The sequence below is a fragment of the Sparus aurata genome, chromosome 9 (genome assembly GCF_900880675.1).
Source record: "Sparus aurata chromosome 9, fSpaAur1.1, whole genome shotgun sequence".
NCBI lineage: Eukaryota > Metazoa > Chordata > Actinopteri > Spariformes > Sparidae > Sparus > Sparus aurata.
The window spans coordinates 36205335-36227323 of record NC_044195.1 but is presented as its reverse complement, the minus strand read 5'-3'; the positions used below and the strand labels follow the sequence as shown (position 1 = coordinate 36227323).

The window sequence follows — 21989 nt, the reverse complement described above, 5'->3', positions numbered from 1 at the left end:
CCAACAATCTGAACTTGGTTGTCAAGCAGCACTCATGTCCAAAGACCCAGATCTATAATGTCCCTTTTCAGGGAATTTCTGCTTTTGTTCTCCAGAGCCCTGAAAGGCTTTTCCGCCACTGCATGCCAGTCTACGTCTTCAGGATCCGGCAGCATAGTCGAGATGGACTAGTGTTAAGGTTACATCAAAAGTCGATGTTTTCTGAGCATAGCCGGACGTATTTGGCCAGTCTACAGCTTAAGTATCCGGCGGCTGAGTCGAGATCCAGAAAAAATGCTCTGATCAAACTGTGCAAAAATGGCGCTGTGGCTTAGTTGGTCAAAGTGCCTGTCTAGTAAACAGGAGATCCTGGGTTCGAATCCCAGCGGTGCCTTCCTTGGTTTTTTTCAAAGAGGTTTGCAGAGGACCAAAACCAACGTTATCTAACGTGCATTCAATGCAACTTCAAGCAAAGCACGACCAATCAAGAACGTCCTCTGGAAGAACACGGACATTAAAAACAGAGAAATGTTTGATAAGAAAACAAACTGCTTTGTTTTCTCCTTTTATTGGAAAAAACTATGAATGGTGATTAGTTTTGACAGGTAGTTTGTTGGCAGTCTACTAGAATGTGGATCAAACCAATTATAGGGGATTCATTGATTACATCGAAAGTAGATGTTTTCTGAGCATAGCTGGACTTATGTGAGGGGAAATCGACCCAACATGTTTCGGGTGCAAGACCTCAGCATGTCTCTGTGGCGCAATCGGCCAGCGCGCTCGGCTGTTAACCGAGAGGATGGTGGTTCGAGCCCACCCAGGGACGAGCAGTCTTTGTTCCTGTCAACATGTGTGCACAGCCAACAATCTGAACTTGGTTGTCAAGCAGCACTCATGTCCAAAGACCCAGATCTATAATGTCCCTTTTCAGGGAATTTCTGCTTTTGTTCTCCAGAGCCCTGAAAGGCTTTTCTGCCAGTCTAGAGCTTAAGATTCTGCTGCTGAGTCAAGATCTGGAAAAACTGCTCCGATCAAAGCGTGCGAAAAGCTTGTGAGTAACGGCGCCGTGGCTTAGTTGGTCAAAGTGCCTGTCTTGTAAACAGGAGATCCTGGGTTCAAATCCCAGCGGTGCCTTCCTTGGCATTTTTCAAAGAGGTTTGCAGTGGATAAAAACCACCGTTATCTAAAATGCATTCAATGCAACTTCAAGCATAACACAACCCATCAAGAATGTCTTCTGGAAGAACAGGGACATTAAAAACAAAGAAATGTTTGATAGGAAAAAAAAACTGCTGTATTTTCTACTTTTATTGGAAAAAACTCTGAATGGGGATTCGTTTTGATAGCTAGTTTGTTTGCAATCTACTAGAATGTGGATCAAACCAATTATAGGGGATTCATTGATTACATCAAAATTAGGTGTTTTGTGAGCATAGCCGGACTTATGCAAGGGGAAAACGACCCGAGATGTTTCGGGTCCAGCACATCGCAATGTCTCTGTGGCGCAATCGGCCAGCGCGCTCGGCTGTTAACCGAGAGGATGGTGGTTCGAGCCCACCCAGGGACGAGCAGTCTTTGATCCTGTCAAAACCCACTGCCAGGCATCTATCTGGACTTAGTTGTCAAGCAGGACTCTTGTCCAAAGACCCAGATCCATGACGTCCCTTGATCTGGAATTTCTGTTTTTGGCCCGTTCTCCAGAGCCCTGAAAGGCTTTTCCGCCACTGCATGCCAGTCTACGTCTTCAGGATCCGGCTGCATGAGTCGAGATGGACTAGTGTTAAGGTTACATCAAAAGTCGATGTTTTCTGAGCATAGCCGGACGTATTTGGCCAGTCTACAGCTTAAGTATCCGGCGGCTGAGTCGAGATCCAGAAAAATTGCTCTGATCAAACTGTGCAAAAATGGCGCTGTGGCTTAGTTGGTCAAAGTGCCTGTCTAGTAAACAGGAGATCCTGGGTTCGAATCCCAGCGGTGCCTTCCTTGGTTTTTTTCAAAGAGGTTTGCAGAGGACCAAAACCAACGTTATCTAACGTGCATTCAATGCAACTTCAAGCAAAGCACGACCAATCAAGAACGTCCTCTGGAAGAACACGGACATTAAAAACAGAGAAATGTTTGATAAGAAAACAAACTGCTTTGTTTTCTCCTTTTATTGGAAAAAACTATGAATGGTGATTAGTTTTGACAGGTAGTTTGTTGGCAGTCTACTAGAATGTGGATCAAACCAATTATAGGGGATTCATTGATTACATCGAAAGTAGATGTTTTCTGAGCATAGCTGGACTTATGTGAGGGGAAATCGACCCAACATGTTTCGGGTGCAAGACCTCAGCATGTCTCTGTGGCGCAATCGGCCAGCGCGCTCGGCTGTTAACCGAGAGGATGGTGGTTCGAGCCCACCCAGGGACGAGCAGTCTTTGTTCCTGTCAACATGTGTGCACAGCCAACAATCTGAACTTGGTTGTCAAGCAGCACTCATGTCCAAAGACCCAGATCTATAATGTCCCTTTTCAGGGAATTTCTGCTTTTGTTCTCCAGAGCCCTGAAAGGCTTTTCTGCCAGTCTAGAGCTTAAGATTCTGCTGCTGAGTCAAGATCTGGAAAAACTGCTCCGATCAAAGCGTGCGAAAAGCTTGTGAGTAACGGCGCCGTGGCTTAGTTGGTCAAAGTGCCTGTCTTGTAAACAGGAGATCCTGGGTTCAAATCCCAGCGGTGCCTTCCTTGGCATTTTTCAAAGAGGTTTGCAGTGGATAAAAACCACCGTTATCTAAAATGCATTCAATGCAACTTCAAGCATAACACAACCCATCAAGAATGTCTTCTGGAAGAACAGGGACATTAAAAACAAAGAAATGTTTGATAGGAAAAAAAAACTGCTGTATTTTCTACTTTTATTGGAAAAAACTCTGAATGGGGATTCGTTTTGATAGCTAGTTTGTTTGCAATCTACTAGAATGTGGATCAAACCAATTATAGGGGATTCATTGATTACATCAAAATTAGGTGTTTTGTGAGCATAGCCGGACTTATGCAAGGGGAAAACGACCCGAGATGTTTCGGGTCCAGCACATCGCAATGTCTCTGTGGCGCAATCGGCCAGCGCGCTCGGCTGTTAACCGAGAGGATGGTGGTTCGAGCCCACCCAGGGACGAGCAGTCTTTGATCCTGTCAAAACCCACTGCCAGGCATCTATCTGGACTTAGTTGTCAAGCAGGACTCTTGTCCAAAGACCCAGATCCATGACGTCCCTTGATCTGGAATTTCTGTTTTTGGCCCGTTCTCCAGAGCCCTGAAAGGCTTTTCCGCCACTGCATGCCAGTCTACGTCTTCAGGATCCGGCTGCTGAGTCGAGATGGACTAGTGTTAAGGTTACATCAAAAGTCGATGTTTTCTGAGCATAGCCGGACGTATTTGGCCAGTCTACAGCTTAAGTATCCGGCGGCTGAGTCGAGATCCAGAAAAATTGCTCTGATCAAACTGTGCAAAAATGGCGCTGTGGCTTAGTTGGTCAAAGTGCCTGTCTAGTAAACAGGAGATCCTGGGTTCGAATCCCAGCGGTGCCTTCCTTGGTTTTTTTCAAAGAGGTTTGCAGAGGACCAAAACCAACGTTATCTAACGTGCATTCAATGCAACTTCAAGCAAAGCACGACCAATCAAGAACGTCCTCTGGAAGAACACGGACATTAAAAACAGAGAAATGTTTGATAAGAAAACAAACTGCTTTGTTTTCTCCTTTTATTGGAAAAAACTATGAATGGTGATTAGTTTTGACAGGTAGTTTGTTGGCAGTCTACTAGAATGTGGATCAAACCAATTATAGGGGATTCATTGATTACATCGAAAGAAGATGTTTTCTGAGCATAGCTGGACTTATGTGAGGGGAAATCGACCCAACATGTTTCGGGTGCAAGACCTCAGCATGTCTCTGTGGCGCAATCGGCCAGCGCGCTCGGCTGTTAACCGAGAGGATGGTGGTTCGAGCCCACCCAGGGACGAGCAGTCTTTGTTCCTGTCAACATGTGTGCACTGCCAACAATCTGAACTTGGTTGTCAAGCAGCACTCATGTCCAAAGACCCAGATCTATAATGTCCCTTTTCAGGGAATTTCTGCTTTTGTTCTCCAGAGCCCTGAAAGGCTTTTCTGCCAGTCTAGAGCTTAAGATTCTGCTGCTGAGTCAAGATCTGGAAAAACTGCTCCGATCAAAGCGTGCGAAAAGCTTGTGAGTAACGGCGCCGTGGCTTAGTTGGTCAAAGTGCCTGTCTTGTAAACAGGAGATCCTGGGTTCAAATCCCAGCGGTGCCTTCCTTGGCATTTTTCAAAGAGGTTTGCAGTGGATAAAAACCACCGTTATCTAAAATGCATTCAATGCAACTTCAAGCATAACACAACCCATCAAGAATGTCTTCTGGAAGAACAGGGACATTAAAAACAAAGAAATGTTTGATAGGAAAAAAAAACTGCTGTATTTTCTACTTTTATTGGAAAAAACTCTGAATGGGGATTCGTTTTGATAGCTAGTTTGTTTGCAATCTACTAGAATGTGGATCAAACCAATCATAGGGGATTCATTGATTACATCAAAATTAGGTGTTTTGTGAGCATAGCCGGACTTATGCAAGGGGAAAACGACCCGAGATGTTTCGGGTCCAGCACATCGCAATGTCTCTGTGGCGCAATCGGCCAGCGCGCTCGGCTGTTAACCGAGAGGATGGTGGTTCGAGCCCACCCAGGGACGAGCAGTCTTTGATCCTGTCAAAACCCACTGCCAGGCATCTATCTGGACTTAGTTGTCAAGCAGGACTCTTGTCCAAAGACCCAGATCCATGACGTCCCTTGATCTGGAATTTCTGTTTTTGGCCCGTTCTCCAGAGCCCTGAAAGGCTTTTCCGCCACTGCATGCCAGTCTACGTCTTCAGGATCCGGCAGCATAGTCGAGATGGACTAGTGTTAAGGTTACATCAAAAGTCGATGTTTTCTGAGCATAGCCGGACGTATTTGGCCAGTCTACAGCTTAAGTATCCGGCGGCTGAGTCGAGATCCAGAAAAATTGCTCTGATCAAACTGTGCAAAAATGGCGCTGTGGCTTAGTTGGTCAAAGTGCCTGTCTAGTAAACAGGAGATCCTGGGTTCGAATCCCAGCGGTGCCTTCCTTGGTTTTTTTCAAAGAGGTTTGCAGAGGACCAAAACCAACGTTATCTAACGTGCACTCAATGCAACTTCAAGCAAAGCACGACCAATCAAGAACGTCCTCTGGAAGAACACGGACATTAAAAACAGAGAAATGTTTGATAAGAAAACAAACTGCTTTGTTTTCTCCTTTTATTGGAAAAAACTATGAATGGTGATTAGTTTTGACAGGTAGTTTGTTGGCAGTCTACTAGAATGTGGATCAAACCAATTATAGGGGATTCATTGATTACATCGAAAGAAGATGTTTTCTGAGCATAGCTGGACTTATGTGAGGGGAAATCGACCCAACATGTTTCGGGTGCAAGACCTCAGCATGTCTCTGTGGCGCAATCGGCCAGCGCGCTCGGCTGTTAACCGAGAGGATGGTGGTTCGAGCCCACCCAGGGACGAGCAGTCTTTGTTCCTGTCAACATGTGTGCACTGCCAACAATCTGAACTTGGTTGTCAAGCAGCACTCATGTCCAAAGACCCAGATCTATAATGTCCCTTTTCAGGGAATTTCTGCTTTTGTTCTCCAGAGCCCTGAAAGGCTTTTCTGCCAGTCTAGAGCTTAAGATTCTGCTGCTGAGTCAAGATCTGGAAAAACTGCTCCGATCAAAGCGTGCGAAAAGCTTGTGAGTAACGGCGCCGTGGCTTAGTTGGTCAAAGTGCCTGTCTTGTAAACAGGAGATCCTGGGTTCAAATCCCAGCGGTGCCTTCCTTGGCATTTTTCAAAGAGGTTTGCAGTGGATAAAAACCACCGTTATCTAAAATGCATTCAATGCAACTTCAAGCATAACACAACCCATCAAGAATGTCTTCTGGAAGAACAGGGACATTAAAAACAAAGAAATGTTTGATAGGAAAAAAAAACTGCTGTATTTTCTACTTTTATTGGAAAAAACTCTGAATGGGGATTCGTTTTGATAGCTAGTTTGTTTGCAATCTACTAGAATGTGGATCAAACCAATTATAGGGGATTCATTGATTACATCAAAATTAGGTGTTTTGTGAGCATAGCCGGACTTATGCAAGGGGAAAACGACCCGAGATGTTTCGGGTCCAGCACATCGCAATGTCTCTGTGGCGCAATCGGCCAGCGCGCTCGGCTGTTAACCGAGAGGATGGTGGTTCGAGCCCACCCAGGGACGAGCAGTCTTTGATCCTGTCAAAACCCACTGCCAGGCATCTATCTGGACTTAGTTGTCAAGCAGGACTCTTGTCCAAAGACCCAGATCCATGACGTCCCTTGATCTGGAATTTCTGTTTTTGGCCCGTTCTCCAGAGCCCTGAAAGGCTTTTCCGCCACTGCATGCCAGTCTACGTCTTCAGGATCCGGCAGCATAGTCGAGATGGACTAGTGTTAAGGTTACATCAAAAGTCGATGTTTTCTGAGCATAGCCGGACGTATTTGGCCAGTCTACAGCTTAAGTATCCGGCGGCTGAGTCGAGATCCAGAAAAAATGCTCTGATCAAACTGTGCAAAAATGGCGCTGTGGCTTAGTTGGTCAAAGTGCCTGTCTAGTAAACAGGAGATCCTGGGTTCGAATCCCAGCGGTGCCTTCCTTGGTTTTTTTCAAAGAGGTTTGCAGAGGACCAAAACCAACGTTATCTAACGTGCACTCAATGCAACTTCAAGCAAAGCACGACCAATCAAGAACGTCCTCTGGAAGAACACGGACATTAAAAACAGAGAAATGTTTGATAAGAAAACAAACTGCTTTGTTTTCTCCTTTTATTGGAAAAAACTATGAATGGTGATTAGTTTTGACAGGTAGTTTGTTGGCAGTCTACTAGAATGTGGATCAAACCAATTATAGGGGATTCATTGATTACATCGAAAGAAGATGTTTTCTGAGCATAGCTGGACTTATGTGAGGGGAAATCGACCCAACATGTTTCGGGTGCAAGACCTCAGCATGTCTCTGTGGCGCAATCGGCCAGCGCGCTCGGCTGTTAACCGAGAGGATGGTGGTTCGAGCCCACCCAGGGACGAGCAGTCTTTGTTCCTGTCAACATGTGTGCACAGCCAACAATCTGAACTTGGTTGTCAAGCAGCACTCATGTCCAAAGACCCAGATCTATAATGTCCCTTTTCAGGGAATTTCTGCTTTTGTTCTCCAGAGCCCTGAAAGGCTTTTCTGCCAGTCTAGAGCTTAAGATTCTGCTGCTGAGTCAAGATCTGGAAAAACTGCTCCGATCAAAGCGTGCGAAAAGCTTGTGAGTAACGGCGCCGTGGCTTAGTTGGTCAAAGTGCCTGTCTTGTAAACAGGAGATCCTGGGTTCAAATCCCAGCGGTGCCTTCCTTGGCATTTTTCAAAGAGGTTTGCAGTGGATAAAAACCACCGTTATCTAAAATGCATTCAATGCAACTTCAAGCATAACACAACCCATCAAGAATGTCTTCTGGAAGAACAGGGACATTAAAAACAAAGAAATGTTTGATAGGAAAAAAAAACTGCTGTATTTTCTACTTTTATTGGAAAAAACTCTGAATGGGGATTCGTTTTGATAGCTAGTTTGTTTGCAATCTACTAGAATGTGGATCAAACCAATCATAGGGGATTCATTGATTACATCAAAATTAGGTGTTTTGTGAGCATAGCCGGACTTATGCAAGGGGAAAACGACCCGAGATGTTTCGGGTCCAGCACATCGCAATGTCTCTGTGGCGCAATCGGCCAGCGCGCTCGGCTGTTAACCGAGAGGATGGTGGTTCGAGCCCACCCAGGGACGAGCAGTCTTTGATCCTGTCAAAACCCACTGCCAGGCATCTATCTGGACTTAGTTGTCAAGCAGGACTCTTGTCCAAACACCCAGATCCATGACGTCCCTTGATCTGGAATTTCTGTTTTTGGCCCGTTCTCCAGAGCCCTGAAAGGCTTTTCCGCCACTGCATGCCAGTCTACGTCTTCAGGATCCGGCTGCAGAGTCGAGATGGACTAGTGTTAAGGTTACATCAAAAGTCGATGTTTTCTGAGCATAGCCGGACGTATTTGGCCAGTCTACAGCTTAAGTATCCGGCGGCTGAGTCGAGATCCAGAAAAATTGCTCTGATCAAACTGTGCAAAAATGGCGCTGTGGCTTAGTTGGTCAAAGTGCCTGTCTAGTAAACAGGAGATCCTGGGTTCGAATCCCAGCGGTGCCTTCCTTGGTTTTTTTCAAAGAGGTTTGCAGAGGACCAAAACCAACGTTATCTAACGTGCATTCAATGCAACTTCAAGCAAAGCACAACCAATCAAGAACGTCCTCTGGAAGAACACGGACATTAAAAACAGAGAAATGTTTGATGATAAAACAAACTGCTTTGTTTTCTCCTTTTATTGGAAAAAACTATGAATGGTGATTAGTTTTGACAGGTAGTTTATTGGCAGTCTACTAGAATGTGGATCAAACCAATTATAGGGGATTCATTGATTACATCGAAAGTAGATGTTTTCTGAGCACAGTCGGGCTCATTTGTCCAGTCTACAGCTTACTGATCCGGCTGCTGAGTCGAGATCCAGAAAAATTCCTCAAATCAAATTGTGCGAAAAGACGATAAGTAATGGCGCCGTGATTAAGGTAGATTTTTCTCCAGAAAAACATCTTAGTTTTCCAAAAAGTCTAGTTCCTGTTTTTCTCAGAGGAAACAACTTTTGTAATTTTCATTTTTCACAGATTTTTTCCTAGGACAAGACAAAAATGTTGTTTCTCATTTTCATAGATTTCTGTTACAAAAGTGAAATGGGCTCAGTCGGATAAAAGAACGCTGATGGAAGGAAAAAAGATATTTTTGAAAGAGAAATAATTCGGATTTTCCTTTCTGGGAGGAAAAAATACATCAGAATCATTCTTTCTAACAAAAAATCTGATTAGGTTGAAAAAACATCTAGAAGAAAAATGTAACTGATTTTTTCTCTGTTTAAAAACATCCCTGAAAAAAATCTCTTAGAAATTCACATTTCTTTCATGAGAATTAACAATGTGGAGAAAAAAAAACATAATTTTCTTTCATCATACAATTACTTTTCATGTGTGAAATGGGTACTGAGTGGGAAAAAAAATCTGAAAGGAGGAAAAACTTCTTCTAGAAGAAAAAGCATTCTGATTTTTCGTCCCAAAAAATTCAGATTTTTTTTCTAGGGGTGAAAAAATCTGGAAAGAAATCCTGACTTTATTTTTCCATAGGTTCCCTTTTCATGTGTGAAACTGGTACTGAGTGGAAAAAAGTTATTCAGATAGGAGGAAAAACATCTTCTGAGAGAAAGATTTTTTTGGCCAAAAATTCAGAGTACTAACAAAAAAGAAAATTCATTTTTCTTTCCATGTGTAAAAAACATCTAGAAAAAATATGCTCATTTTCTCATTATATAGATTTGCTTTTCATTTCAGTAACTGGTAATTGGTGGGCCAAAAAATTTGATAGGTGGAAAAATATCTTCTAAAAGAAAAACTATTAATTTTTTTGTGAAATTCTGATCTTTTTTTCTAAAAGAAAAAGATGGAAAAAAAACTTTACAAAATTTTTTAAAATTTCCTAGACTTTCATGTGTGAAACTCATAATGAGTTGGGAATAAAATCTGAGAAAAAACATCTTCCAGAAGAAAAATTAGTCAGATTCATTCAAACTCTCATTTTCATATGTTTCCTTTTCATGTGTGAAACTGGTACTGAGTGGGAAAAGTTATTTGGAGGAAAAATATTTTCTAGAAGAAAATTCTGTTGTTTTGTCTGGTGGTAAAAAAAACAAACAAAAAAATAAATTCAGATGTTTTTTCATTGATTTTCTTGTCATGTGTGAAACAGGAACTGAGTGGGGAAAATAATTGTAGAGGAAAAACATCTTCTACAAAAAATAATTCAGACTTTTTTCCAGCATTTCAGATTATCTTTTTTCTTGGGAGAAATAAATCTGACAAAAAATGTAAATTTTCATGTCTTATAGAAAAAAATCCTACAGGAGGCGAGACATCTTAGAGACGCCAGGTTAAATTAAAATTTGTAACATTTCTCCTGAAATTTCTTTCCTTAAACTTTCGTGAAAATGTTTTATTTCATGGGTAAAACCTGGTGAGAAAAGGGAAACGATGGGGGAAAATATGAAACATTTCTTCTTCTATTTAGTTTTTATTTATTATTTTTAGGCAGGAAAAGATTTTTCGCTTCTCATTAACATTTCCTCAACTAAACTACGGACTGTTCCTTTAATCAGCTGATCACTCACTGGATTCATTGATTAATGATCATGTTCATAAAGTGTATGAAGACAAGTGAATTAAAATGTCTTCATGTTTGTTTGTTCCACAATGTTTCAGTCTCATGGAACACAAAATAATAAAGATAATCAAACAATGATTTAAATGTCTCAGTAATTATATTATCATCAGTTTATTGATTAATTAGTTTCATCTGAGCTGTTTCATATACATTTGAAGTTTGTCAGAGAGATGATTAAGAAACATATATACAGTATTATAACATTTACTAAGAGAGCTCATTGATAATGACATAATAACAATAATAATAATAATAATAATAATAATTGTGTAGAGATAAATGTGAGAGCCGTTTAACTGTAGTGATGCAGTTTGTCCAGCAGGGGGCAGAGCAGCACTGTGGATCAGAACCCACAGATCTGTCTGTCTGTTAATCTATTGATTGATTTCATGAAGTCCAGGGAGAAGCGATCTGATTGGAGCAGCAGTGATCAGAACACTGAGCTCTCGTCTCTGATCGATCACTCGGCTGATTGATGGAGGACGTGTGACTCTGAACTGTGGCTTCTCTTCTTCTTTGGTTTCAGTAAATGTTTGAAGTAAAACTCAGAGAAATAAAATGGAGGTCAGTCAGTGATGTCAGTGTGATGTCACAGGCGTCAGTGTGATGTCAGCAGCGTGTCTGTCTGTCAGCATTAACTCAAACTCTTCATTTCATTTGTCAAATCAAACGATTTCTCTCGTTTTTCATATCAGCATTCTCAAACTGGAAAATTAACTTTTGGCTTTGATCCCGACGAGGACTGAAGATAACCCTCCTCCTCCTCCTCCTCCTCCTCCTCCTCCTCCTGATATCTGACCTCACTGAGACGGGTCGGTCCAGTTCTGGTGTTCCAGTGAACAATAATCTGTGAATAATTAAACATTAAGGATTCTCTTTTCTATTTCAAGTTCTCTTTACTAAATCAAAAGAAAGAGATTCTGTAAGAAGAAATAAAGAAACGTGTGACAGCAGAATCATACACGGGTCAGAACCTGGCTGTTATTAATCTATTTTAAAGTCCAGTTCATGGAGAACATTGTCTGAAACAGAACCGGTGTGGAGAATGTGGACGAGCACAAAGATGAAGTTTGTTATTAAAGTGTAAAAGACAAACAGTTTGTTGTGTGATGTCACATGTGGGCGGTTCTGTGAGGACAGGGTCCGTCTGTGCTCCAGGACCAGAACACAGTTCAAACATAAAGAAATGTACCGAACGTTTGTTCTGGAGGCTGGGTTCTGCTCTCAGGCGGGCCGGGCCGAACATCAGGATTAACACTTTAATGTTGTGAGTCATGTTAGTGGCGGCCTATCAGAAGTCAGCTAGCAAACTGAAGCTAACGCTAACATCGTCCTGCTGCGTTCACTGACCTGTTTCTTTCAGCTCGTGGCGGCGGGTCATGAAAATGGCGGAGGAGGCTGGTGATGGTGCTGATGCAATGTCGGCCAATCAGATCGCTTCATTGGACCAAATCTTTACAAACAGCTACGAGACAAATGAGGTGAAGCAGCACGAGCAGCTGAAGGTTCTGATCCACCGACACACTGAGAGGCTCAGGTTTTCATCTCAGAATAACAGTAATAATAATAACAATAATAATAACAATAATAATAATAATAATAATAATCCGTCTGGTTTTAACTCAGTGAAATGTTCTAACTCTGGTTTTCTTTCTCTGTCTGAGATGTGTTTTTATGTTTCAGGTGTTTTGAAACGATGTGCAGAAATCAAAGTGTAACTTCTGGTTGTGTGAAACGGTGACGTGTGATGGTGTTTGAGTCTCTGGACTCTGAAGCTGCTGATGTTCACAGAGACACAAACAGAGAAAAGAGACAGAAAGTGATGAGTGGTTTGGTGGGGGAGAGATGGGAGGAGGGGAGGGAAGGGGGAGTCCGTCTCTAAAATGAGCTTTCATGGTTTTTAATGAAGCTCGGAGGACTTAATCAAAGCCCTCTCTGAGCCCCCCGAGTGTCAGGCTCTCTGTCCAACACTTCATTATTGCAGAGCGACAGTTTGAGGCTGGGTCACATCCACGCTCTCCTCCTCTGGATGCAAATCATCCACTCCTTCTGCTTCATTTTGGGGGAAAAGAGGAGCTGAGAGCTGCAGGGCTCTGTGTGTGTGTCAGGTGTCTGTTCACACCTGTTGTTCAGGTGTCTGTTCACACCTGTTGTTCAGCTTCTCTGCACCAGACTCCAGTCAAAAAAACAACAATTCTGCGCTGAGCGGAGCTGATTTACGGTCGAGAGGGTGACAGTTCTGATAATTGTCAGCAGAAATTAAACAGTCACGCGTCGTTTTCAGCTTCAGTGGAAGGTTTTAAGTCGTCTCCATGGTAACCAGAGACTTCCTGCTGTTTTGACGTCTCTCTGTCTCCTTTAGTGGAGCGTGACCTGCAGACTGTTTCAAACACATCACACGCTGTACGTGAAGTGTTTGGAGCTGGACCGAGCAGCTCGCAGTCCGTCTGAGGAGCTGAGAGACTGTTGGACTGAACCTGAACCTCCTGAGTGACAGCACCACCTCGCTGTGTGACGACAGGTAACCAGGTCACCACGCTCCTGCAGGTGTGCACCTGTTTGCCTCCTTAGTTACTGTTGCTATCCTGTCAGTCTGCAACTCGGCCTCAGTACGACCTCACACATAGTTTATACTTTGACATGCTGAAAAACATCTCACACACACACACACACACACACACACACACACACAGACACACACACACACACACAGACACACACACACACACACACACACACACACAGACACACACACACACACACACACACACACACTGCTGTAATCCCTGACTCAGGTCTGCTGTCAGCTGTCCGGCAGATTGACTGGGGTCAGACTCGTGTTTTTCAGGGATGGAGAGGTCGACCTCTCTGCTGTCCTGAGATCAGCAGTCTGCAGGTCCCACATGAGGCGGCAGGAAGTGACCTCAGGACTGGCCCGGGTCCACTCGGCTGTCCAGACCGGGCTAAAGGGCCATATGGCTAAACCTCTGTCCCCCGAGTCCTGCTCCATCATCCATCCATCCATCCATCAGCTCTCCTCCATATTCACCAGCCTGCACAGGAGGCCAACGGACTCATCTCAGATTTATGAGCCCCCCTCCTGAACTGGAACATCCCCCCCGGCTGCGACACGAACGCCGTGTTTGTCTGTTTGCTTTCTCGTGCCAGGTTCCTCAATTAGTCCAAAGATCCCTGATGGTACTGTGGCCTCGGAGGGAGGCTGCCGGGAGAATCTGTCCTGCTGCTTCACTTCTCGCTCTGCAGCCTCATTATCATCCTGAGTGCCGCTGCATGCTGCTCCACCACAACACTGACAGAAACACGATACGTAACGGGCCGGACGGGTCGCTCACAGGATGTAAACCACAGACGGGCTGTGACTCACAGCGGGAGTCAGGTTCTGCTCAGGTGCTGTTTGAGTCCGACAGTGTTGATGGAGACGTTTAAAGCTGTGAAAATCTGAAACCAGTGAGAGACTGAGCTGCAGTGTGAAGGACAGAGTTCATATTCTAATAAAGATAAATGAAGCAGTAGCAGAGCTGTCACACATCAGCTGATCACCTGTTCAGAACCAGAATTCTCTAGTTCACACATTGATCCAGAACAAAGAGCCTCAGACGGATAAACCAGAACAGAAACTGTGTGTTGACGAGTCAAATAAACGAAAGCAGTGAAGAAATAATTCACAGGACAGAAAAACATTTGAGGATGAGTTTAAACCTTCGTCCAGACATTTTCCATCATCGAACATTTGTTCTGTGACTGATTTTCCGACGCGGCTGGAATTCTTTAATCTGATCATCACTGTAGCTGACATTAGCTCATGCTATGCTAACAAGGTGAGCCTGACCCAACATGTTTTCTCTTCGTGTGATTATGATTTAAAACATCAAAACAGACCCAAACAGAACCATGACACAGACTTCTTCTTCTGTGGTATGAGTGAGATTCTGATTGGACCTGCTGTGTTTGACCTTTGACCCCAGCAGGCTTCGCTGAGAAGCCGCCGAGTTGATGAAGAAAAAGGTGAAGCTGAAAATCAGTTTTTTCCTGGACAGCCAGATAATCAACCTGCAGCTCGGATCAGTCGTTAATCCCACTGAAGAAAATCTTTAATTCGTTCTCGCAGCCCAAATTTTCCAGTAAGTGTTTTTTAATCTGAAAGTGAACAGATGTCGGTCGGCTGCTGCTCAGGAGCACTTTGACTCACAGAGAGGCTGATGAACAACATGTGGACCGGCAGCTTCACACCAGAGACCACGACAGCATCCACCGACACAGACCGGACCGGACCGGAACCGGACCGAAGAGACCTGAGTCTGCAGGAGGACGTGACAGAACTGAGGATTATTGATCAGAGGACCAACACTCATCTTAATATCGATATCAAGGTGTTAAAAATATTGTGATATTTGATTTTGTCATCCAGTCAGAACATTTGAAAATATCAAGATTTATATGGTGTAAAGATATGGCAGTGTTATAATACGTATATATATATTATATACATATATATACAATCAGAACATTTATATGGTTGAATATAACATTGAGAATATTCAGCAGATGCTTTTTTCACAAGAGAGACGCAAAACAAACTTGTTACGTCAGATGTGACTTTATACCATGAAATCTGCTGTTTTTTATTTAGCTCAATATAAATATATACATAATAATTTACCTGAGGAGGAGATTTACATGAGGAAAATCTAAAAGTTTTCAGCTTTCCAATTTTTTATTTGACTTTCAGTTTATTTTACAAACATTTGTATTTCTCAAAGTTATAAACTGACGTGAGTCACTGACCGTCTGTTGATTCTTTACATTTGGTCTGAATCACAAACAACACTGGAAGATTTCTTTATTTAGAAAACCTGATCTTATGTTTGTGAGTTCTGTGGATGTGATGGAGGAGGTTCTGCTCACAGCTTCACCTGTCGGGTTCCTGCAGACGGACTCCATGTGGACGTCAGTTTGGGTCGTTGTCGGGTCGGGCTGCCGCTCACAGCCGGTGCTGTGACTGCAGGAGCGAGACGACGTCGTACCAGCGACTGATTCTGTTCCTGAGTTCACTTTTAATTCTGTTATTCTGAGGATGGTGGGAGGATTTCTGCTGTAGGTCGCAGTAAACATCTGTCCGATATATCAAGACGCTGAGCAGTGACGTCCACCTGGAACACTGTTAGCTGTTAGCTCAGCAGAGCTACCTGATGCTAACACTGTTAGCTCAGCAGAGCTACCTGATGCTAACACTGTTAGCTCAGCAGAGCTACCTGATGCTAACACTGTTAGCTCAGCAGAGCTACCTGATGCTAACACTGTTAGCTCAGCAGAGCTACCTGATGCTAACACTGTTAGCTCAGCAGCTACGTGAAGACTTCCTGTTAATAAAGGTTCATGTTTTTATTAACGAGGGAGTAAGATGGAGTTAGAGAGGTGTATGACTGTCATGTTAACATGGCGTGGAGGAGGAGGAGGAGGTGGAGGAGGAGGAGGAGGTGCAGGAGGCCTGGTGGCTCCACATTCCTCAGAGCTTCACCTCCAGCAGCAGAAGGTCAGGCTCCTCCGCTCCCTCCCTGAACGTGACGCTCCATCTGGTCCCAACTGCCGGCGTTTGGCACCGGACTCGTTCATCTGCCACCTGCGCCGGCTGCCAGCTCGCCGTACACGCAGACATCTGCTGCCGCGGCGCTGGAGGGGCTCGCTCCGTCAGCACCACAACACACAGACGGACAAACAACGTCCCGAACGACCTGCTGCCGTCAGGGTGGAGCGCTTCACCTGCAGAGAGCCGACGACTCCACACATGAACTCACTCTGTGTTTGGCAGAGAGCTGCCGGAGCCGGAGACGCCAAACTCGAGCTAAACGAGCGGAAGTAAGATCGTTAGAGGATGAAAACAAGATGTCTGACAGAGTGAGGATGATGAAGATGATGATGATGATGGTGATGGTGATGATGATGGTGATGATGATGATGATGGTGATGATGAGGCTCGTCTGGTCTGAACTCTGACACTCTGTCGGCTGGTTAAACGTCTCCGGATCTGATTCAGTGATTGTAAAGTGAAGCAGACACTAACAGTCATCAGTCACACATGCTCACATCAAATCATTCATTTATATGACTTAAATGGTTATTACAACATTTTATTTATCACTGGTGATTATTATAAAGTGCAGTCAGTCTGTATTTAGTGGATCTGTTTCTAAATTAAAGCTCTGGTTCTGGTTCTGATCCCAGTGTCGTCTGATGTCACGTCAGGACAGGAAGTTAGCAGGTTCGACCTCAGAGGGACGTCACGCCTCTGCTGGACACAGCTAATGTTAGCTGGTCAGTTAGCTAACGTTAGCTGGTCAGTTAGCTAACGTTAGCTGGTCAGTTAGCTAACGTTAGCTGGTTAGTTAGCTAACGTTAGCTGGTTAGTTAGCTAATGTTAGCTGGTCAGTTAGCTAACGTTAGCTGGTCAGTTAGCTACGGAGATGTCAGCAGGCGGGTAGTGAACACTTCACCCTGCGGACGGAGTCAGGTCACGACCCTGAGACCTGAAGGCAACATGGAGCTGATATAATGTGTTAATTAGATCGCCTCGTTTGGATGTTTAGTCATTAACTGACTGCAACAGTCTGAAGATAAAACTCATTAATTTGGCTTCTGATATAAAGTATTATCAGCATTATTATTATTATTATGATTATTTTCCTGTTTCCATCTGCTCCCTGTTGTCTGATTGTTATTATTCCTGCTGCTGGTTTGAACTTTCTTTCTTTCTTTCTTTGTGTGTTTGTTCTGTTCGTCCGTGTGAAGCTCGTCTTTGTTCAAGAGGTGACATATCAATAAAGTTCTGATCAGCTGAAGACGATGACGATCTTCACCTGAGTGTCTAACGAGCAGCTCGGCTCATTAACTGAAGGAAACGGAGTCGCAGTTCTTTCATGGAGACGCGATGAAGTCGGATCCAAACAGGAAACATGAATGTGGCACAGAGACATGATTCATTCATTAGTTTGCCGTTGGTGGCGACATATTGTTGATGCCCCTCAGCCGCTCGCTGAGCACAGATGGTGGAGACGCTGTCATTAATTTAAAACAGGCACAATGTTGAAGACCGAATCTGCTGAATCACTGCAGACAAACAACACAGGCTTTTATTCTGAAAGTCTTAACGATCTGCTTCAAAACAAAAGAGCAGAACAGAATGATTCTGTTTGAACGGGTCCGAACGGCTCAACACGTCACTGTGAAAGAGTTCTGTCGGACTCATCAGAGCCGGAGAACGATTCAATGTTCCTGTCACACTCACATGAACAGAGACCGGGTTCTGGACCGGGTTTCAACAGGTCCGTCCTCCAGGAAATGTTCAGGTACTGTAGAGTAGAAGTACTGACTCAACCTGTTTACTCCAGTAAAGTAATAGATTACAGGCTCTGACATGTACTCAGAGTATCAGAGTAAAAAGTCTCCCTCTGAAGGACATTTGTGCTCAAAGCTAACTGAAGCTCACGTCATATTAATAGAATTCAAAGACTCTTAAAGTTAAAGGTAGAATCAGTAGGATTTGTCCCAGCTGTTCCTGAACGCACCACAAAGACAGTTGATTGTTGAGTCTCATTCCCAGGACGTCAAATAGACACATGTTGGGTTGGTAAAGCGTCCCGAGCAGCAACAAAGAGAGAAAATCAGAAACTCTCTGCAGATACGAGACACTAACACGCCTTTTCTCCACATTCCAGTCTCCCTCTCTGTCTGTTTACGCCTTCTTACGGCTTTTACTTCTTTGTCTCGTCTCGCTGCGTCTGCCGTGCGTGATGTGCTCTGATTGGTCCACATCAGTCTGCTGATGCTGGGAGTCTGTGAGCAGCAGCAGAGTTTGATCCTCAGAGGAGTCTGAACATTAGTCCCGCTGATTTATGGTCTGTGATGACAACCGGCCATTAACGGTCCCTGCTGAGCTGCTGCACCACAATCAACACACACACACACACACGCACGCACACACACACACACACACACACACACACACACACACACACACACACACAGGGCTTCAACAGGAAGTGACCTGGAGGACACACAACAACTACACAACTACACACCCGTCAGTGTGGATGGATCTCAGGCTGTTTTTAAAACTCACTGAGGAAACTAAAGATAATTTTCTTGGATTTTGGGGATTTGAACAATTAAAACCACATTTGGTTTGTTTATTTAGTCGAGTTTCGTCTTCACATTTACACTCACACTGACAGAAAGTGTCTTGATTGAACTTCAGTAAACAATATAACATGTTTGAACCTGCCGTCTCTCCGCCTGACTTCCTCCTGTGCTGCTGTAGTACCTGCTGCAGCCACTGGAGGGCGCTGCAGACAGCTGCACTGATCTTCTATATTAAACTGCTCCAGTTTCTCCGTCACTCGTGTTCGAGCGTCTCTGTGTTTCAACACAAACGTAACTTCAGCTGAAAGCCGCAGCCGTCCACATACTTTTGTCCTGTGAGCTGCTGTGTTATTAACGATGTGAACGAGCTCGTCTGTTTGTTCTGGTCGCTGGTGTTAATGAATCCGCCTGCAGTTGGTTTCACTGTGAGATCTGCTACAGTTTCAGTGACACACTGACTGAATCACATCTAATCCCATTACAAACACACTGAGACACTGCAGGCGGCTCCACCAGCCTCCGCCCGCTCCACCCCCCTCGTCAAGGCAAATATTAGCAGAAAGCAAATAATCCTGCAGGTTGGGATTAAGATTTTAAATGGATCCCAATTGTGTGCTTTTTGGTTAATGAATAACAAAGTCTTGGAGGACGGCGTCTGTAATTTATTAAACATGAAAAGCTCCTTGATGAAATATAGAAACTGGATGTGTTTTTGCATTTCAAACGATTTGCATGGCCAGCGCTCGCTCGCATGCTAATGAGGCCGGAGTTTCAAAGAGTTATAAAAAGAAACGAGTTAGTAAGTGAATTCCCTGTTTGACAGAAAAAAGGTGCCAGAGAGTCGAATCCTAACCCACAAACAGCAGACACTCTGTTTACTCCTCGTCTGAAGGTTTCCTCACAGACACGCTGATTACACTAACGAGCTGCCGTCCTCTCAACACATCGCTACTTTAATAAACCTCCAGTTACAGATCTCACTGTGCTGAAGGCCTCAGCTGCTGCTGACTGGCACAACTGAACCTGTGCACCTGAACGCAACGCAGAGAGGAAACAAACACCTCAGCACAGGTGAGTGAATGATGTCACTGAGTGACGGACAGGTGAGCCGACTGTGTCTGTGGATGGAGGTGAGCCTAAAGAGTCTCTGTACTGTGACAAAAGAAGGGTCCACCTTAAAACAGCTGTTTTTAGAATGGAGTCTGGTGCAGCATGAAGTCTTTTCATCTGTCTGTAATTATGAGAGTGAGGATGAAGTCGGTCTCAGTCCTCGACCCCAAACCTGAGTCTGTTATTCAGAACTCAGTGGATTTATGATCCAGATGAACCTGATATGAAACATAGTCACAGATTTACTTCATCTTCATCAATAAACCAGTGATTCTATAGACAAGAGCAGATGTTACTGTGAGAAGATGTTTCATCTGTCGTTGTTAGCCGGTCGCTGCAGAACGCCGCAGGATGTCGCAGATCGCCGCAGAACGCCGCAAGACACCGCAGGACGCTGCAGGACGCCGCAGGACGCCGCAGGACGCTGCAAGACTCCGCAGGACGCCGCAGGATGCCGCAGGTTGCCGGAGGACACCGGAGGACGCCGCAGGATGTCGCAGATCGCCACAGAACGCCACAAGACACCGCAGGACGCTGCAGGACGCCGCAGGATGCTGCAAGACTCCGCAGGATGCCGCAGGTTGCCGGAGGACGCTGGAGGACGCCGCAGGACACCGCGGGTTGCCGGAGGACACCGGAGGACGCCGCAGGACGCTGGAGGTTGCCGGGGGACGCTGGAGGACGCCGCAGGTTGCCGGAGGACGCCGCAGGACGCTGGAGGTTGCCGGGGGACGCTGGAGGTTTCTGGAGATGTGTGATTGCTTCAGAGACAGCAGCAGTGGTGTTTGTGTCACAGACGGATGAAAACACTTGATTTGTTCTGTGATCGTGAATCTGACTGTAGAAACGTCGTCAGCGTCACATGACCCGCTGAGATGAAAAATGAAGCTCCTGTCTCCAAGCAGAAAGTCCCGGGCTCTCCTCTCTCGCCTCGTGGCCCACTTACACACTCACATGACTGCGTCGCCATGGTTACCGAGGACACCAAACAACCAGGGAAAACACGGCTAATTACCCCGAGAGCTAAGTATGACTGAATCAACAGAGAAATACTCAGTCTGCAGTGAGAACGCTCTTTATGTCTAATGGCGATACTCTCACACACCTGAAGGTGTCTCACACACCTGAAGCCAGCAGCTCACCTCCACCTGAAGGTGTCTCACACACCTGAAGCCAGCAGCTCACCTCCACCTGAAGGTGTCTCACACACCTGAAGCCAGCAGCTCACCTCCACCTGAAGGTGTCTCACACACCTGAAGCCAGCAGCTCACCTCCACCTGAAGGTGTCTCACACACCTGAAGCCAGCAGCTCACCTCCACCTGAAGGTGTCTCACACACCTGAAGCCAGCAGCTCACCTCCACCTGAAGGTGTCTCACACACCTGAAGCCAGCAGCTCACCTCCACCTGAGGACGAGCTCCACATGCAGGTACATTCTCATCAGTACAAGTAAAGACAGCAGGAGCAGTTTCAATGTACGTTTATCAAAGTGTCTTTACAGGAACGAGATGAAGACGAGTCAGACGACACTAACTGACTCGTGCTTCTCATGTTGCGGTTTGTTTTTTTACATTTCTACAAACTTTAAAGATTAAAACATCAGATCTGTGTTCATCGTTCAGTATCTGTGTCCAGAACAACAAGACGACTTCATTATTTATTTTTATTTTATTTCACCTTTATTTAACCAGGAAAGTCCCATTGAGATTAAAAACCTCTTTTTTAAAGGATTCCTGGCCAAGAGCAGCAACAATTACACAGTTACAGTAATTAAAATGATAAACAACAGTTAGTGAAGGAGGTCGTCTCAGTGCTCAGCCTGGATATAAAAGCATTCAAAGAAATCAGTTCAGTAGTTTTCCAGTCTTTTTGCAGCATGTTCCATGTAGAAGGAGCGAGTCGACCAAAGCCTGTTTTTCCTTTTTTTTGTTCTGTGTGGGCAAATAGAACAAACACTGAAACCTTCACTGTAGCTGCTGAGCTAACAGTGTTAGCATGCACACGCTACATCGCCTGTTGAGGGTGTAAATAAATCAATCTGACAGGGTTCATTATTATTATCATTATTATCACTATTATTGTTATTATTATCATTATTATTATTATTATTATTATTATTATCATCATTATTATTATTATTATTATTATTATTATCATTATTATTGTTAACATTTTTGTTCTGTAATCCTGTACGCTTTGGCAATATTGTGAACCACAGTCATGCCAATAAAGCTTGTTGAAATTGAGAGACACAGAGAGAGAGACACAGAGAGAGACAGAGAGAGAGACAGGTGGTGGGGGATCCAGGTCT

The 21989-nt window shown here is 44.4% G+C and overlaps 1 protein-coding gene and 21 non-coding genes across 22 annotated transcripts; all 22 read left to right on the top strand.

The window, feature by feature from the left end:
* The first annotated feature begins 299 nt into the window (after positions 1-299).
* Positions 300-373, top strand: trnat-agu (transfer RNA threonine (anticodon AGU)). Its single transcript has one exon. It is a non-coding gene; the product is annotated as a tRNA-Thr (tRNA).
* A 358-nt stretch (positions 374-731) lies between these two features.
* On the top strand, positions 732-805 carry trnan-guu (transfer RNA asparagine (anticodon GUU)). Its single transcript has one exon. It is a non-coding gene; the product is annotated as a tRNA-Asn (tRNA).
* A 234-nt stretch (positions 806-1039) lies between these two features.
* Positions 1040-1113, top strand: trnat-ugu (transfer RNA threonine (anticodon UGU)). The gene has a single exon. It is a non-coding gene; the product is annotated as a tRNA-Thr (tRNA).
* Positions 1114-1472: 359 nt separating this feature from the next.
* On the top strand, positions 1473-1546 carry trnan-guu (transfer RNA asparagine (anticodon GUU)). The gene has a single exon. It is a non-coding gene; the product is annotated as a tRNA-Asn (tRNA).
* A 339-nt stretch (positions 1547-1885) lies between these two features.
* On the top strand, positions 1886-1959 carry trnat-agu (transfer RNA threonine (anticodon AGU)). The gene has a single exon. It is a non-coding gene; the product is annotated as a tRNA-Thr (tRNA).
* A 358-nt stretch (positions 1960-2317) lies between these two features.
* trnan-guu (transfer RNA asparagine (anticodon GUU)) lies at positions 2318-2391 on the top strand. The gene has a single exon. It is a non-coding gene; the product is annotated as a tRNA-Asn (tRNA).
* A 234-nt stretch (positions 2392-2625) lies between these two features.
* trnat-ugu (transfer RNA threonine (anticodon UGU)) lies at positions 2626-2699 on the top strand. The gene has a single exon. It is a non-coding gene; the product is annotated as a tRNA-Thr (tRNA).
* A 359-nt stretch (positions 2700-3058) lies between these two features.
* Positions 3059-3132, top strand: trnan-guu (transfer RNA asparagine (anticodon GUU)). Its single transcript has one exon. It is a non-coding gene; the product is annotated as a tRNA-Asn (tRNA).
* Positions 3133-3470: 338 nt separating this feature from the next.
* On the top strand, positions 3471-3544 carry trnat-agu (transfer RNA threonine (anticodon AGU)). The gene has a single exon. It is a non-coding gene; the product is annotated as a tRNA-Thr (tRNA).
* A 358-nt stretch (positions 3545-3902) lies between these two features.
* trnan-guu (transfer RNA asparagine (anticodon GUU)) lies at positions 3903-3976 on the top strand. Its single transcript has one exon. It is a non-coding gene; the product is annotated as a tRNA-Asn (tRNA).
* Positions 3977-4210: 234 nt separating this feature from the next.
* On the top strand, positions 4211-4284 carry trnat-ugu (transfer RNA threonine (anticodon UGU)). Its single transcript has one exon. It is a non-coding gene; the product is annotated as a tRNA-Thr (tRNA).
* Positions 4285-4643: 359 nt separating this feature from the next.
* trnan-guu (transfer RNA asparagine (anticodon GUU)) lies at positions 4644-4717 on the top strand. The gene has a single exon. It is a non-coding gene; the product is annotated as a tRNA-Asn (tRNA).
* A 338-nt stretch (positions 4718-5055) lies between these two features.
* trnat-agu (transfer RNA threonine (anticodon AGU)) lies at positions 5056-5129 on the top strand. Its single transcript has one exon. It is a non-coding gene; the product is annotated as a tRNA-Thr (tRNA).
* A 358-nt stretch (positions 5130-5487) lies between these two features.
* Positions 5488-5561, top strand: trnan-guu (transfer RNA asparagine (anticodon GUU)). Its single transcript has one exon. It is a non-coding gene; the product is annotated as a tRNA-Asn (tRNA).
* A 234-nt stretch (positions 5562-5795) lies between these two features.
* trnat-ugu (transfer RNA threonine (anticodon UGU)) lies at positions 5796-5869 on the top strand. Its single transcript has one exon. It is a non-coding gene; the product is annotated as a tRNA-Thr (tRNA).
* A 359-nt stretch (positions 5870-6228) lies between these two features.
* Positions 6229-6302, top strand: trnan-guu (transfer RNA asparagine (anticodon GUU)). The gene has a single exon. It is a non-coding gene; the product is annotated as a tRNA-Asn (tRNA).
* Positions 6303-6640: 338 nt separating this feature from the next.
* trnat-agu (transfer RNA threonine (anticodon AGU)) lies at positions 6641-6714 on the top strand. Its single transcript has one exon. It is a non-coding gene; the product is annotated as a tRNA-Thr (tRNA).
* A 358-nt stretch (positions 6715-7072) lies between these two features.
* Positions 7073-7146, top strand: trnan-guu (transfer RNA asparagine (anticodon GUU)). The gene has a single exon. It is a non-coding gene; the product is annotated as a tRNA-Asn (tRNA).
* A 234-nt stretch (positions 7147-7380) lies between these two features.
* trnat-ugu (transfer RNA threonine (anticodon UGU)) lies at positions 7381-7454 on the top strand. The gene has a single exon. It is a non-coding gene; the product is annotated as a tRNA-Thr (tRNA).
* A 359-nt stretch (positions 7455-7813) lies between these two features.
* trnan-guu (transfer RNA asparagine (anticodon GUU)) lies at positions 7814-7887 on the top strand. The gene has a single exon. It is a non-coding gene; the product is annotated as a tRNA-Asn (tRNA).
* A 338-nt stretch (positions 7888-8225) lies between these two features.
* On the top strand, positions 8226-8299 carry trnat-agu (transfer RNA threonine (anticodon AGU)). The gene has a single exon. It is a non-coding gene; the product is annotated as a tRNA-Thr (tRNA).
* Positions 8300-11796: 3497 nt separating this feature from the next.
* LOC115588755 (uncharacterized) lies at positions 11797-20436 on the top strand. Its single transcript, XM_030429524.1, has 3 exons — positions 11797-11948; positions 19560-19639; positions 20006-20436. The coding sequence occupies exons 1-3, from the start codon at positions 11797-11799 to the stop codon at positions 20434-20436; spliced, it is 663 nt and encodes a 220-aa protein (XP_030285384.1).
* The last annotated feature ends 1553 nt before the right edge of the window (positions 20437-21989 follow it).

What these genes read in the sequence shown, in the direction of transcription:
- LOC115588755 (XM_030429524.1), top strand. Translation starts at nt 11,797, where the DNA reads ATGGCGGAGGAGGCTGGTGATGGTGCTGATGCAATGTCGGCCAATCAG. An exon ending in CGACACACTGAGAGGCTCAG is followed by an intron (nt 11,949 to 19,559) that starts GTTTTCATCTCA and finishes ACTGTGCTGAAG; the next exon opens with GCCTCAGCTGCTGCTGACTG. An exon ending in AAACAAACACCTCAGCACAG is followed by an intron (nt 19,640 to 20,005) that starts GTGAGTGAATGA and finishes TGTCGTTGTTAG; the next exon opens with CCGGTCGCTGCAGAACGCCG.